The sequence below is a fragment of the Oncorhynchus tshawytscha genome, linkage group LG16 (assembly GCF_018296145.1).
Source record: "Oncorhynchus tshawytscha isolate Ot180627B linkage group LG16, Otsh_v2.0, whole genome shotgun sequence".
NCBI lineage: Eukaryota > Metazoa > Chordata > Actinopteri > Salmoniformes > Salmonidae > Oncorhynchus > Oncorhynchus tshawytscha.
In genome coordinates this window covers 39,567,726-39,584,413 of record NC_056444.1, presented here as the reverse complement: position 1 = coordinate 39,584,413, position 16,688 = coordinate 39,567,726, and the positions used below count along the sequence as shown (strand labels likewise).

Sequence of the window (16,688 nt, the reverse complement as noted above, 5' to 3'; positions counted from 1 at the left end):
AGAGAGAGAAAGAGAGAGAGAAAGCGAGTGTGAGCCAAACCTGAGCGATCCCTGCCATCTTAAAGACCGAGAGGGCCAGGTAGAAGTTGAGTTGATGCAGAGAAGATGGGATCTCTCGGCACCGGCAGTAGATGGAGATCAGGTCCTCAGGAGAAGGTATACCTGGCCATTTGGAAATAAATAGAGAAAGTTCATCAATAGCATTACACAGATGAAAATCAAATCAGGCCACACAAAATCCAAGCTGTAGAGAACAGAGTAGGATTACGTTGCGTTCTTGCTTAATGGTTTAAGTTAGGGTTTAGAGCTCGTAAACTGATCCTAGATCTGTGTCAGATATAAGAGCTCAGAGGTATACCTTCCACACCCCTCAGGCTGCCCATACAGCTGAGGAGGCTGAGGCCGCTGGGCAAATAGTTGGGCATCAGGAAGTAGGCCAGGTCTGCCATTGGCTGGCCCGTGGTGGAGAGCTCCCAGTCCAACACAGCCACCACACGAGCCTAGAGAGAAAGATAAACATTTGTCTATTAGATATGCACACTTCAGTCATCCACTTCCTCTACAACATTAGTCTCATATACAATGAAAAACACTTTAGGAAAAGTGCTATAAAAATGCTAATATGTTTTACAGTATTATTACTGTTTAATGTAAGCTTCAAGCCATGTTCCAACCTCAGTAGGATGGAAAATCAGGTTGTCCACTCGAAAGTCCCCATGGACAAGGGCCACTTCATTGTCATTGGTGGGCAGGTTGCTCAACAGCCAATCAGAGAGCTTATCCATAACGGGAATTTCTTTGTGGGCAGCTGCTCTGTATTGCTTTGTCCAGGTAGACACCTTTTGGGTAATAAACGGTCAAAGTGAAAATTATATTTTAAGACCAAAGTGGGATGCAAATGGGAATAGAAAGGGGGTGGAATAAAAATGGAACGGGAATAAGTAGAGGATATCTATCTTCTACCTGTCTCTTGCAGTAGCCAGGCCCTCTCCCGTACCCCTCTAGGTCCAAGGAGGTTAAGTCCAGGGAGTGAAGACGGGCCAGAACCTCCACTGCAGACACATACAAGGCTGCCCTCTCCGCTGCACTCACCCCTGGGAGCCTCAGGTCCTGGAATATACGCCCCTACACCACAGAGAGGGGAACACAATGATATCTGACCAAACGATATACAAAACGTAATACCGCGCTCATCAACCAGACATAACAGAGGGAGAGTTTGTGTGTAACTCCTACTACAGCTCAACGGTGCATTTTAAAGGCTCACACAAGTTTGTGCACTGTGCAGCATTGACCGACCTGTACATGCTCCATCAGGTAGAACTCGGTTCCGATCACCTCTGCGTCAGTGCAGTGTAGCAGTGGCTGGGGTACTGGGAACCCAGCAGAGAACAGGGCCTTCTGCACTCGATACTCCCTGTCCACCTCACACACAGAAAACAGAATATGTGATCCCACAGCCCAACGGGGGGGGGGATGACGCTAGTTTCTACTTCACAAAAATGGTCCAAAACTTCACGTTTTGCAGAAATGCCTTCTTGAGCATGTGAACTTTCATGTGCCTTAATTGCAAACTTGTATGGAATCCGTAAATATCAATACAAATGTTAAATGACGAGCCTAGTTTAGCCAAGGAGAACGCACTGAGCTATAAATCAAATCAAATGTTATTGGTCACAGACACATTTAGCAGATGATATTTTAAGTGTAGCGAAATGCATTTTTTTTATTAAAAAAATTATGATTATTATTGTATTTTTAAAAAATGTAATAACACAAAATGTTTTGGGCTAATAATGTAAGAAACAATAACACACACAAAAAAAAAACACTGCAAAGTTGCTTAGGTGCTAGAAGCAGTGCTGCCATGTCTATATAGGGAGAAAGGCAGGATCCTTCCTGGCTAGCCATGATTGGCTGAGATAAAGGGAGGAGTATACCGTGCATTTATATGAGATGCTGAATGGGGGCGTAAACAAAGTAGAGCTTTCTAGCACTCAACATAATCTTTCAAGGACATTTTTTTCTCTTACTTGTCTCCTAAGTGGGATAACAAATGTATCAACTTTTAAAGCAGCATACTTTCACATGCATACAGTGTATGATATGCCATTTTGGCGCTCTGAAACTAAATGTTTGTACTAAAAAAATAAACTGTTGGGATTTTTTGACATAAGCCTTGGTTGGGACGGCTGTCACAAATGTCAATGCTTCCAAATAAATAAAAGTAATGCATACATTACATAATGTACACAATCAAAAGCAATTTGTTGGGGTATTATTACTACATTCTCTAGTCTATCCCAAGCATTGACAAAACTGTAAAAAAAAAAAAAAAAAACAGCAAAAAAGCTGTAAAAACTAAGATATTTGTCCTCCTCCGAAGAAGGGGGGTGGTGGAGGGGTTCATATTAGTATATATATATTTTTAAATGTTAAACACTCCAAGGACCCGAGCTATAGACTGTTCTCTCTGCTTCCGCACGGCAAGCAGTACCCGTGCATCAAGTCTGACACCAACAGGCTCCTGAACAGATTCTATCCCCAAGCCATAAAACTGCTAAAATAGCTAACAAAATTGCTACACGGACGATCTGCGTTAACCCTTGTATTTACATGTTTATTTTGCAATGTTTCCATGCACACACACAGGACTTTACATTTATACGCACACTAACACACATATTTATCCTGATGCCTAGCAGTGGTGTAAAGTACTTAAGTACTTAAGTTTTTTTTGAGTATCTGTACTTTACTATTTATATTTTTATATTTATATATATTTATATCTATTTATATTTTTTTACAACTTTTACTTCTACTTCACTACATTCCTAAAGAAAATAATAAACTTTTTACTCCATACATTTTCCCTGACACCCAAAAGTACTCGTTACATTTTGAATGCTTAAAATGGTCCAATTCACACACTTATCAAGAGAACATCCCTGGTAATCTCTACTGCCTCTGGTCTGCTTCATTTGTAAATTATGTCTCAGTGTGCCCCTGGCTATACATTAAAAAAAAAAAAAAAACAAGAAAATGGTGCCATCTGGTTTGCTTTATATATGGAATTTGAAATGATTTATACTTTTACTTTCAATACTTAAGTATATTTTAGCAAATAGATTTACTTTTGATACTTAAGTATATTTAAAACCAAATATTTTTAGAATTTTACTTTAGACCTTGCAAGGCATTTCACTGTACTTGTAACGTTAAACTTTGTCTCCATCTACCGGAGAGAAATAATACAGCTAAAACAACTAAAACTGTGTCAAAGAGCACAGTGCCTTTTACTACTGTTCTTGCTCATTATTTATCTAATTATTGAGAAGGTTTTGCATCATAACTACCTTGTGAGCCCCTGGCAGAAGCATACCCGGCGGTTTCTTTCTCAGGACATAGCTGTCAGAAGGGGTCTGGATAAGGAAGGTGGGGTTGGATTGTCCAGCACTGGAATGATCAGACACGGAAGGCATGGACAGTGATTCACTCCATTTTACGAAGTATGCTCATTTCTATGGAACTGGAACACTTCAGATAAAAGGTGAGCATACCTGTATTGTCTGACAGTGAACCTGTCGTTGTTGGACACCCCTCGTGTCTTTCCAGCCAGATATCGCTGAAGATTGACCGTGTTGAACCTGTGCTGCTCCCGAACAGGAGTTGCTGTTTGGTCTTCCATATTTCAGTGTGGATTAATTATTTGTCAAAGTCATAAAGTTTAACGAATTAGCAAATCTCGTACAATATGGAAAGTCGAATGGTTTCGTTTTGGTCAAAGGAGGTGAGCGTCAGTGTTTTGCAGATCAAACTTTGAGCAGTCCGGCGGTTTTCTGTAAAACGTCGCTACAAAAGAGTGACTGAGCTCATCTCACAGATCGGTAAATGCACAGATTTGCTGATGGCACACACTGACCGATAGTCGAATTTTTAGATGCCGTAGAGATCATGTATTTATAGGACTTTTTTTCTTACTCAACGCAGCTTGTTTCTACCCGGACTGTATTTACAGAAACTCGGGTTGCCAGCTGATTCGAGCTGTGTAGACGTGTACTAGCCCGCGCTTGTAGTCTTTATGTGATTGTCAAGGCTTTTCAATCCAGGCATTTTACACTTGAACAACGGAGTAGTGTGGCTTATTCCTTTTCTAGAAACATGACCTCAATCGAAGAGCTGAAGCTGCGAGTGAGGGAGCTTGAGAATGAGTTGATCAAGTGTAAGCAAAAGCGATGTACGGCGATGTGTGCCGAGGAAACTGCCGACAACAACCAACCTCATCACAGACCAAGGATCGACAAAATGAGTGCAGAAGTAGTGGATTCAAACCCTTACAGGTATATGTAGCTGTCGAAATCTAACTGCCGCAAATTGAGTCATTTGTGATCATGAATACATAAGAGAGTACATGATGTGGTTGACACCCCAGAAATAAGGGCCACATACCGGCATTTGGTGTAAACTGCTTACCTCGCGTTCTTACCTTGCAGTCGTCTGATGGCTTTGAAGCGAATGGGCATTGTTGAAGATTACGAGGTAAGATACAATCGTATGTTATATTGTTATCCGATACACATCGAAGGTTGCACAATGTCCCCAATATTCTGAGGCTTTCTATAAATCCCTATAGTTGGAGTCCTGAAATTATGGAATTTTAAAACCCTACACCGATCTAATATGACAAAATGGGCATGCGTTTATTTATATTCTACTGATAAACAGAAAATCAGGACGTTCACTGTAGCTGTGGTGGGTGTTGGAGGAGTTGGAAGTGTGACTGCCGAAATGCTCACAAGATGTGGCATTGGTAAGGTAATACAAACTTCACGTTACTAAATCAACATATCTTTATATCATTTGTTTTCAACCTTATGTTTCCGATGGACAACGTCCATCAATGCAACATACACCGAGTCATTCTGCCTTGTTGCCATATCATCTCTTTGCACAGCTCATCCTGTTTGACTATGACAAAGTGGAGCTGGCCAATATGAACAGGCTGTTCTTCCAGCCTCACCAGGCCGGCCTCAGCAAAGTAGAGGCAGCTGAACACACACTCAGGTACAGTGACCTGAGGGGCCACGTTCAGTAGGCAAACGTTGTGGAACGTTGCCAGAATAAAAATGTCATCAACATAAATCCTCATTCTACATGTCAGATGTTGGTCCTGCGTCATATATTTACATCTGAACATTCCACAACATTGTGTCCTGCAAAACGTACCACTGATCTGATTTATATTATGTAACGTCACGATAAGGTGCTTACATGTTTTTACGTTCTGTTAAACAGGAATATCAACCCAGATGTGCAGTTTGAGACCCACAACTACAACATCACCACCATGGAACATTTTGCACATTTCATGGATCGCATAAGGTGATAACTTGTCCTCCCCTCTCTCATAAGTCCCGTATAATACTGCTTTTGTGGTCATTTCTGCAGAGCATTTTCAGTATTGAATTGCTCCACTGTGCTGTCCCATACAGCATGACAGTTTTGCCTCTCAGTTCTCTGACTTTCAAGTTGATTTAAAAACAAACAACTAATTGCATTACAGTATGACATTGGATACTTTACGTGATGAGGACAACTCTGAAGTAAACGCATACAGATCACACCAATAAATCTAGAAGGCGGGGTTGTTTTTGTTCAACTTTCAAGATCTACCATAACACAAATAACTTCTGAAATGTCCACGTGATCGCCACATGGTCATTCTGTTTCTAAGTACTCTGTGTTCTCAGTTATGGGGCGCTTCAGGAAGGAAAGGCCGTAGACCTGATTCTGAGTTGTGTGGACAACTTTGAGGCCCGGATGGCCATCAACGCAGTCAGTACTAAAATATATATATCCCTCATTCCCTGACAATAAAACATACAGTATTGAGTTGGTGAATATCAGATGATGTATGTTGGTCATTTTCTCGTTTCTAGGCGTGTAACGAGCTGGGTCAGATCTGGATGGAGTCGGGTGTGAGTGAGAACGCTGTGTCTGGACACATCCAGCTCATCATCCCGGGGGAGACGGCCTGCTTCGCAGTACGTCACAGCACACACTTAGGATGAGTCCCAAATGGCATCCTTTTCCCTATTTATGTCCAGGGCAAAACAATTATTTTGACCAGGGCCAATATGGCTCTTGTTAAAAGTAGGGCACTATATAGGAAAAAGGGTACCATTTGCAATATCACTGTTCTACTTAAAGCTCTGGTACTTTGGCGACTACTAAGTCTCTTTTAAATCTTCTAGTTCATGTTTTACCTCAATTAGCCACGCAACCCCAGTTTGAAAGCGACTGTTTTTTCAAAGCTTTGCGGGGACCACTTTTGGCTCGTGGGCACTACTCTCAGAACTACCGAAAAGTATACAAAAGTACCGGACAGTCACTTTAATCGAAACGGATGGCACGTTGCAAACACAAGCTTTGATTGTCCCTGTGACAGTGTGCTCCTCCCCTGGTGGTGGCGGCCAACATTGATGAGAAGACCCTGAAGAGGGAGGGGGTGTGTGCTGCCAGCCTACCCACCACCATGGGTGTGGTGGCAGGGATCCTGGTCCAAAACGTCCTCAAGTAAGATCTGGGTTACATTTGTTTGTAAATGGACATGGGTCATATTCATTAGGCCCCACATGGAGGAAAACAGACTGAAACAGAGGCACTATCAGAACTTGTCCAATAGGCAACACTTTGTTTTCTGTCGAGAAGCATTTTGCGACGGTGTGGCCTAATGAATACGACCCTGATCATAGCCCAACACAAAGACCCATAACGGGGTTGCCTATGAAAATATCCTAACAGTGGTTCATGGTCCTCAGGTACCTGTTGAAGTTTGGCACAGTCAGCCATTACCTGGGCTACAACGCCATGCAGGACTTCTTCCCCACTATGGCCATGAAGGCCAACCCCACATGTGATGACCGCTACTGCAGGAAACAGCAGGACGACTATAAGGTGACTGACCAAGGAGGCCCTTTCCTCCTTTTTCTGTCTCTCTACTTCACCCATCATGACCTGGGGTGTGTACAGGACCGGGTACAGTTGTAATTCAGTGGTGTGCGTGCTTTGTGGTCCACAGAAGAAAGAGGCCGAGCGACCAAAAAAGGTTGTAGAGGAGGTGGTGGAGGAAGAAGTGGTTCACGAGGAGAACGACTGGGGTGAGTGTAGCTGGAGCATTGATATTGCCTCAATGTATTGTCCATAGCAAGTGATCCTGTCTAGGTACCATTACTGACCTATGTTGCTCTGTCAGGTATTGAGCTGGTGTCGGAGCAGACAGAAGAGGAACTCCATGCGGCTTCAGGCCCCGTCCCCGACCTCCCAGAAGGCATCACTGTGGCCTACACCATCCCTGAGAAGGTCAGTACCATACAAACCTCATAAAAAAATCCTATGATATTCTTTTTGTTTTTTTGATGAACGCAGACAATGCATAGCCCCTTGAGGGTCATAACGCCACAGGAGATTGGTGGCACCTTAATTGGGGAGCACTGGCTCGCGGTAATGGCTGGAGCGGATCAGGTGGAATGGTATCAAACACATGATTTCCATGTGTTTGATGCCGTTCTATGTTTTCTGTTCCGGCCATTATTATGAGCCTCCTGTGATGACTAAGTAGGCAAAGTTTGTTAAATAAACTACTCTGTATGGTACAAACAAGCTAAGTCACTATTTTTGGGCCAGTGGAAGTAACCGGTACAACCTCAAGGAGGCATCTCAAGCCAGTTAGAACTAATATTGACCTCTGTCCTCCTTTTCCAGGAGACCGGGGCGTCAGGAGGGGAGACGGTGGAGGAAACAGAACAGAGTCTAGAAGAGCTGATGGCCCAGATGAGAAAGATGTAACCGGGACCAGGAAGACACCTCAACTATCAGACGACCATCATCATCGTCGTGCATCCACATATCTCCGCAACATTGCAGTGAACCTACCACCCTTTTTTTAATAACGGAGCATTGACACCGTACAGTATACCCCCTGCAATGGAGCTTTGCATCTCCACATTCTTAAATCAAGCACGATTTTTCATACCCACGTACTACAGTATCAATACGACTTAATGCATGTACTTCTGCTCCTTTGACATGAAAGGGAATGCAATGCATGGTTAATGAACTCAAGTGCTGCTGTTTATGATCTTCATATTCCCCAAGGCTGTAAATTTACTAGTGTAAACCTGTTCAATATGGAAGCATATAACTGTTGAAATTCAGTTTGAATTTCAGCATCGGAGAGCACAAACTGGACGCTGAAATGTATGTAATTATCTTAAATAAACTTTTGCTTGACGTAAAGGACCAGGTACGTACAGATGTAAGCTATGTAATTCATTATGCTTGTTGGCCGAGAGGAAATACTGTTGTAACACTCAGCGTTGAATAAGTAATTGCTGTTATGGATAGTCTCAGACCAACTATTACTACTGTATGGAATGCTAATTAATTAAATTGTTAATGCATTACATCCTTTCTTCTTCTAAAACATGTTGAATGAGGCCTAATGTTTCTCTGCATGACAAACCTGCCTTAAATGTGGCCTCTGCTACATGTGACGCTATGGGGTGGCAGAGTAGCCTAGTGGTTAGAGCATTGGACTAGTAACCGAAAGGTTGCAAGTTTAAATCCCCGAGCTGTACAAATCTGTCGTTCTGCCCCTGAACAAGGCAGTTAACCCACTGTTCCTAGGCCGTCATTGAAAATAAGAATTTGTTCTTAACTGACTTAAACTGACTTAAGCTGTTTAAACTGATATAGCTGAAACGGAAGCTTTCTCTGCTGAAACTGTACCGACTAACTCTGTTTCCACACTTTGTTTCAATAAAGTATTTATTAGCCAGTTGATTATAGTTTGTTAATCCCTTCATTTTCTTACACAATGATGTGCGCCATTCAGAGGGTGAATGGGCAAGACAAAATATGTAAGTGCCTTTGATCGGGGTATGGTAGTAGGTGCAAGGCGCACCGGTTAGTGTCAAGAACTGCAACTCTGCTAGGTTTTCAACAACCGCTTCCCGTGTTTATCAAGAATTGTCCACCACCCAAAGCACATCCAGCCAACTTGACACAACTGTGGGAAGCATTGGAGACAACATGGGCCAGCATCCCTGTGGGATGCTTTCGACACCTTGTAGAGTCCATGTCCCGATGAATTGAGGCCGTTCTGATTGGCCCAGCGTCATCCGGGTTAGGGAGGGTTTGTCTGGCAAGGATATCCTTGTCTCATTGCGCACTAGCAACTCCTGTGGCGGGCCTGGGCACAGTGCACACTGACCAGGTCGCTAGGTGTACGGTGTTTCCTCCGACACATTAGTGCGGCTGGCTTCTGGTTTGGCTTGTGCATTGTGTCAAGAAGCAGTGTGGCTAGGTTGGGTTGTGTTTCGGAGGACGCATGGCTCTCGACCTTCGACTCCCCCAAGTCCGTACAGGAGTTGTAGTGATGAGACAAGACTGTAACTACTACCAATTGGGGAGAAAAATGGGTAAAAAGGAATTCATTAATTAAAAACTTGCTCAATTACCACAGAATTCATTACAAGATATGGTTTAGGGTTTAGTGAATAATTTGTCCCATATTTAGGACAAATTTATTCCTAGCCACCCATTCTGAAACTAACTACAGCTCCTTGTTTAGTGTTGCAGTCATTTCAGTCGCTGGGTTGAGTCATCCGCATACATAGGTTTTACTTATGTCGTTAGTAAAGATTGAAAAAAGCAAGGGGCCTAGACAGCTGACCTGGGGAATTCCTGATCCTACCTGGATATTGTTGGAGAGGCTTCCGTTAAAGAACACCCTCTGTGTTCTGTTAGACAGATAACTCTTTATCCACAATATAGCACATACGTTTTTCCAGCAACAGACTATGATCGATAATGTTAAAAGTCGCACTGAAGTCGAGCAAAAAGTCCCCATAATCTTTTTATCATCAATTTCACTCAGCCATTTGCGTAAGTGCTATGTTTTTTGAATGACCCTCCCTATAAGTGTGCTGAAAGTCTGTTGTCAATTTGTTTACTGTAAAATAACATTGTATCTGGTCAAACACCATTTTTTCCAAAAGTTTCCAAAGTGTTGGTAACAGTCTGATTGGTCGGCTATTTGAGCCAGTAAAGGGGCTTTTACTATCTTTAGGTAGGGGAATAACTTTTGCTTCCCTCCAGGCCTGAGGGCACACATTTTCGAGTAGGCTTAAATTGAATAAGGAGTGGCAAAGGAGTGGCAAATAGGAGTGGCAATATCATCCTCCATTATCCTGAGTAATTTTCCATCCAAGTTGTCAGACCCTGGTGGCTTGTCATTGTTGATAGACAACAATAATTCTTTCCACACTTACTTCATGGAATTCAAAATTACAATGCTCGTCTTTCATAATTTGGTCAGATACAGTTGAAGTCGGAAGTTTACAGAGGCTGGAGTCATTCAAACTTTTTTTTCAACCACTCCACAAATTTCTTCTCCACACAACTATAGTTTTGGCAAGTCGGTTAGGACATCTATTTTGTGCATGACAAGTCATTTTTCCAACAATTGTTTACAGACAGATTATTTCACTTATAATTCATTGTATCACAATTCCAGTGGGTCAGAAGTTTAAATACACTAAGTTGACTGTGCCTTTGAACAGCTTGGAAAATTCCAGAAAATTGTCATGGCTTTAGAAGCTTCTGATAGGCTAAGTGACATAATTTATGTCAATTGGAGGTGTACCTGTGGATGTATTTCAAGGCCTACCTTCAAACGCAGTGCCTCTTTGCTTTACATCATGGGGAAATCAAAAGAAATCAGCCAAGACCTCAGAATAAAAATTGTAGACCTCCACAAGTCTGGTTCATCCTTGGGAGCAATTTCCAAATGCCTGAAGGTACCAGGTTCATCTGTACAAACAATAGTTTGCAAGTATAAACACCATGGGACCACGCAGCTGTCATACCGCTCAGGAAGGAGACGCGTTCTATCTCCTAGAGATGAACGTACTTTGGTGCGAAAAGTGAACAACAGCAAAGGACCTTGTGAAGATGCTGGAGGAAACAGGTACAAAAGTATCTATATCCACAGTAAAACGAGTCCTATATCAACATAACTTGAAAGGCTACTCAGCAAGGAAGAAGCCGCCACAAAAAAGCCAGACTATGGTCTGCAACTACACATGGGGACAAAGATTGTACTTTTTGGAGAAATGTCCTCTGGTCTGATGAAACAAAAATAGAACTGTTTGGCCATAATGACCATCATTATGTTTGGAGGAAAAAGGCAGGAGGCTTGCAAGCTGAAGAACACCATCCCAACCTTGAAGCACGGGGGGTAGCAGCATGATGTTGTGGCGGTGCTTTGCTGCAGGAGGGACTGGTGCACTTCACAAAACAGATGGCATCATGAGGCAGGAAAATGATGTGGATATATTGAAGCAACATCTCAAGACAAAAGTTAGGAAGTTAAAGCTTCATCGCAAATGGGTCTTCCAAATGGACAATGACCCCAAGCATACTTCCAAAGTCGTGGCAAAATGGTTTAAGGACAACAAAGTCAAGGTATTGGGGTGGCCATCACAAAGCCCTGATCTCAAATCATAAAGAAATGTTGTCGGTAGAACTGAAAAAGCATGTGCGAGCAAGAAGGCCAACAAACCTGACTCATTTACACCAGCTCTGTCAGGAGGAATGGGCCAAAATTCACCCAACTTATTGTGGGAAGCTTGTGGAAGGCTACCCGAAACATTTGACCCAAGTTAAACAATTTAAAGGCAATGCTACCAAATACTAATTGAGTGTATGCAAACTTCTGACTCACTGGGAATGTGATGAAATAAATCAAATAAAAAAATTAATCATTCTCTCTACTCTCTCTCTCTATTATTCAGACATTTCACATTCTTAAAATAGTGGTGATCCTAACTGACCTAAGACAGGGAATTTTTACAAGGATCAAATGTCAGGAATTGTGAAAAACTGAGTTGAAATGTATTTTGCTTAGGTGTATATAAACTTCCGACTTCAACTGTATACTTGGATGTGTAGTGTCAGTGTTTGTTGCTGGCATGTCATGCCTAAATTTGCTAATCCTGCCAATGAAAAAATCATTAAAGTTGTTGCCAAATTCAGTGGGTTTTGTGAGGAATGAGCCATCTGATTCAATGAATGATGGAGCGGAATTTGCCTTTTTGCTAAAAATTTCAAATTCAAAATTCGTAATATTAAACATTCATGAAAATACAAGTGTTATACATACATATTAACCTTTTGTTGTTCCAGCTGCTTTGTCAGATTTCAAAAAGGCTTTACGGCGAAAGCATACCATGCAATTATCTGAGGACAGCGCCCCGCATACAAAAGCATTAAAAACATTTTACAACCATGCAGATGCATCACGAAAGTCAGAAATAACGATAAAATAAATCACTTACCTTTGAAGATCGTCCTCTGTTGCAATCCAAAGGGTCCCAGCTACATCACAAATATTTGTTTTGTTCGATAAAGTCCTTCTTTATATCCCAAAAAGTAAGTTTTGTTGGCGCATTGCATTCAATAATCCACCTGTTTCCCCTCGTTCAGAATGCATACAAAATGAATCCCAAATGTTACCAATAAACTTGGTCCAAACAAGTCAAACATTCCTAATCAATCCTCAGGTACCCTAATATGTAAATAAACGATACAATTTAAGACGGAGAATAGTATATTCATTACCGGAGATAAATAACCAAGTGCGCGCCCTCACCGGAGAGCGCCAAACATTTTCCAACCTAGCAGGTGCTTCACGAAAGTCAGAAATAGCGATACAATAAATTTACCTTTAAAGATCTTCCTCTGTTGACAATCTAAAGGGTCCCCGCTACATTACAAATGGTCGTTTTGTTAAAAAAAAGTCCTTCTTTATATCCCCCAAAAATTGAGTTTTGTTGGAGCGCTTGACTCAGTAATCCACTGGTTTCCCTTGTTCAAAATGCATATAAATGAATCCCGTAACTTACCAATAAAAGTCTTCCAAACAAGTCAAACAACGTTCCTAATCAATCCCCAGGTACCCTAATATGTAAATAAACGATCAAATTTAAGACGGACGATAGTATATTCATTACCGAAGATAACTAACGAAGTGCACCGGAATGCGCTACAAACACTACAGCCAAAATGGGAGCCACATACAAAAACTACAAATTCATTTTCCAAAAAACAAGCCTGAAACTCTTTCTAAAGACTGCTAAAGATAGTAATCAGGGATGTGCTGAAAAACAATTCTGGATGGATTGTCCTCGGGTTTTTGCCTGTAATATCAGTTCTGTTATACTCACAGACATTATACTCACAGACATTATTTTAACAGTTATATCCTAGCTTCTGGTCCTGAATAACAGGTAGTTTACTTTGGGCACCTCATTCATCCAAACTTCTGAATACTGCCCCCTATCCCAAAGAAGTTAAGATGCTCCAAAGCTTTTTACAATCATTCTTCATGTCATTTATATTTGTTTCATAGTGTAGTTTCTTTCTCTTTTTATTCAGTTTCGTAACATGATTTCTCAATTTGCAGTACATTTTCCAATCGGTTGTACAGCCAGATCTTTTTGCCATTTCTTTAGCCTCATCCCCCTTAACCAAACAGTTTTTCAATTACTCATCAATCCATGGGGATTTAACCATTTTAACAGTCATTTTCTTATTGGGTGCATGCTTATTAGTAACTGGGATAAGCAATTTCATAAATGTGTCAAGTGCAGCGTGTGGTTTCTCCTCAATACACCACGGACCAACAAATATTCTTCACATCAACAACATAGGATTCGCTACAAAACTTATTCTATGACCTCTTATAAACTATATTAGGCCCAGTCTTTGGTTTTCCTAGATATGGTTACAATATTGTGATCACTACATCCGATGTACTGTATTTGGATACTGCTTTCAAACAAATGAGTAAAGATGTGATCAATACATGTTGATGATTTCATCCCTGTGCTGTTTGTAACTGCCCTGGCAGGTTCATTGATAACCTAAACCAGGTACAGTTTGAGTGGGCAGCCTGATGAAAGCCTGTCAATATTTAAATCCTCCAGAAAATATACCTCTCTATTGATATCACATACATTATCAAGCATTTCACACATTATCCAGATACTGTTAGCACTTGGTGCTCTATAGCAGCTTCAGTTAACACCATAACATGATCAAAACCATTGGATGTAGCAAAGTGAAAAACAGATAATAATTATGTGGGGAAAAAACATTGGTGACACTTTCCATGGAGCTTCTGTGTGTCCTATCCCAGCTAGCACATAACGTTCTGAGAACCATATGTTTCTTAGCTTGGTGAAAATGTGGTTGTCCTATGATTATTTTGCATTCAACCTTCCCACAGTGTTCTGGGAATGGTGCTGGATACACAGCTATCAAATAACGTTCTGAGAACCATGTGTTTCTTAGGTGGGAATTTTAGTATAACATTTCCTAAAGGTTTCCTCATGGATCTACTTATAGTAATGTTCTCAAATTAGTCTGAGAATGTAAAGAAACAATGTCCTTCTGTGGGAACGTTTTCTGCAGGTTTCCTCATTGTTCTATCTAAATCATTTTCTTTGAACATTAAGAAACATTTCTGTAAAAACCACAAGAAAACAAAGTTCATATAACATCCTAAGTATGCTATTTAAAAACATATATTTTCCGTTCTCAGCATCAACAAAGCTCTCTCTATCTTATATCTTGTTAAGTCTTAATCTTAATGAGTGCTTGTTTCCTTTGAAATGGGGTCTGTTTGAATGGACTAAAATGTGACCGACTGGAACGTAGTAACATTTGAAATTACGTTTTTTACATTGGATAACAGTAGAGATTCAGGGCTACAAAATGGTATATCATACACTACAGTTGAGGAACAATGGGAAAGTAATTCTGCTTTGAAAGTTGATAAACTTGTAAACTCACGCACCCAAACTAACTTGCTAGCTGCTTCCAGACACAAATGAGAGAACAGCTCACTGAACATTACTGGCCCTATCAGAGCTGGTTAGGCTGTTATGTTATCCAGAGCGTTTTTTGACTGCAACTGTGCTGTCAGATTATCCATTCGTAAATTCAATACATTATTAATGGACGGACACGTCTCCTGTCGGATGCCATGTTTGCCCTTAGTTTGAAGATGTTAGCCGGAGGCAGGTGTTTTTCCATCTCCTTAGCTATCATACTCAAATTCCAGAAAGTGGAGAGCAACACTTATGCAGTTTTACTATACGATATATTTTTTTTTAAAGCAGCGTTAGACAGGATTACCTAGACATATTGACCAGCTCAAATGGACAGACGCGTGCTGCACTCATCTCTCGGCATGTCCAGCCCATTCATTATCTCAGCCAATCATGGCTAGTGGGAAGGTTGCTAACTTTTTCTGTGGCTAAACCAACAAGGCTTGTAATTTAACAATTTTATTTGTATTTACAGATGGCATACACATTTGTTATTAAGGCACATGAAAGTTCACATGTTTGAGAAGCCATTTCTGCATCAAAACACATTTAGATTTTTAAAAAACGTTTACATTCACATGATTCTCCTGTGAAGTAGTGACCCGTGACATACACTTAGTTTCCTGAAACGGGTCACAAATGAACACCTTTGTATATGTAAACAAAAAATACATGACATGCTCGCTCCATCCTGGTGGCGCAGTGGACTAATTCCATGGATAGAGAATATAAGATCATAATTTTGAATCTCACTGATGTCATGACACAATAAAACAGAAATGTGTTTGCATGATTAATTCCTCAGCAAATTCATTTCCATGTTACACAGGCAGCCCAATTCTGATATTTTTTTTTCACTCATTGGTCTTTTCACCCCAGATCTTTTTCAGAGCTGATCTGATTGGTCAGATCACAATGAAAAAAATGTCTGCCTGTGTAAACGCAGCCCATGTGTCCTGTTTGTGCTTGGAGTTCAAAACGGTTCATCCAATCTAAGCTAACAGTCTTATTGAAACATGTTCTCAGAACATTATTTAATTACCTTCAAATATCCTATGATTCCTGTTCTCCGAAGGTTAATAAAACCTCCTAGGAAAACTTCCAGGGAACCATAGTAAAATGTTCTCAGAACCTCCTCGCAACCAAATCATTTTTGTTCCAAGAATAGGTGTAATTTTCACTTCTGTTCTCAGAACATTTAAAAAAACATACAATTTAACTGGTCAGGAAACCAATTGGAAACCAAAAACGCACATTCCCTCAACTTCCAAGGAACCAAATGTGCTAGCTGGGATGTGACAATCAACCCACTGGGCACACATTGGTTGAATCAACGTTGTTTCCAAGTAATTTCAATGAAATTATGTTGAAACAACGTGGAATAGACGTTGAATTGACAACTGTGCCCAGTGTAAAATGTAACAGGGTTGTATTGATTAGTGCACACCATAGAAAAACATATCAAAATAATTGTTTCTTATTGGACGAGATAGTTCCTCCCCGTTTCAATCCATTTTCTTCCACTTGGTACCTATTGAATACGACCCACATGTAATTTTGAGGGTTCAAGAAAGTTGTCACCAAATTCTCTGATCTAACATCATAACAATCACATATTGTTGTGGATCTACAGTGGTAAGTGTGTGTGTGTGTGTGTGTGTGTGTGTGTGTGTGTGTGTGTGTGTGTGTGTGTGTGTGTGTGTGTGTGTGTGTGTGAGACTCACTCCAGGT

The 16,688-nt window shown here is 40.9% G+C and overlaps 2 protein-coding genes across 7 annotated transcripts in view; one reads left to right on the top strand and one right to left on the bottom strand.

Annotated features, from left to right (window-relative positions):
- Positions 1-3,836, bottom strand: part of LOC112215642 (acyl-CoA dehydrogenase family member 11) — a 55,699-nt gene extending 51,863 nt beyond the window's left edge. For all 4 annotated transcript variants that reach the window (XM_042299149.1, XM_042299151.1, XM_024374836.1 and 1 more), the window contains exons 1-7: positions 3,561-3,836; positions 3,357-3,456; positions 1,300-1,425; positions 964-1,125; positions 675-839; positions 359-500; positions 41-162 (exon numbers count right to left, since the gene is read on the bottom strand). In XM_042299149.1, coding sequence (XP_042155083.1) covers positions 41-162; positions 359-500; positions 675-839; positions 964-1,125; positions 1,300-1,425; positions 3,357-3,456; positions 3,561-3,688 — 945 coding nt within the window. In that variant the 5' untranslated portion in view covers positions 3,689-3,836. The remainder of the gene's footprint in view (positions 1-40; positions 163-358; positions 501-674; positions 840-963; positions 1,126-1,299; positions 1,426-3,356; positions 3,457-3,560) is intronic.
- Positions 3,415-8,842, top strand: LOC112215643 (ubiquitin-like modifier-activating enzyme 5). 3 transcript variants are annotated; one of them, XM_024374841.2, is made up of 13 exons: positions 3,415-3,550; positions 4,158-4,340; positions 4,494-4,539; positions 4,726-4,815; positions 4,955-5,064; positions 5,296-5,382; positions 5,751-5,835; positions 5,940-6,044; positions 6,449-6,576; positions 6,822-6,957; positions 7,082-7,160; positions 7,256-7,362; positions 7,765-8,842. In XM_024374841.2, exons 2-13 carry the CDS (start codon positions 4,162-4,164, stop codon positions 7,846-7,848), a joined length of 1,236 nt encoding a protein of 411 aa, XP_024230609.1. In that variant the 5' UTR covers positions 3,415-3,550; positions 4,158-4,161; the 3' UTR covers positions 7,849-8,842. The 3 variants fall into 3 exon arrangements, with proteins under 3 accessions (XP_024230609.1, XP_024230608.1, XP_024230610.1); XM_024374840.2 differs by lacking the exon at positions 3,415-3,550 and having other exon boundaries at positions 4,023-4,340; XM_024374842.2 differs by lacking the exons at positions 3,415-3,550; positions 4,158-4,340 and having other exon boundaries at positions 4,525-4,539; positions 4,726-4,810.
- The last annotated feature ends 7,846 nt before the right edge of the window (positions 8,843-16,688 follow it).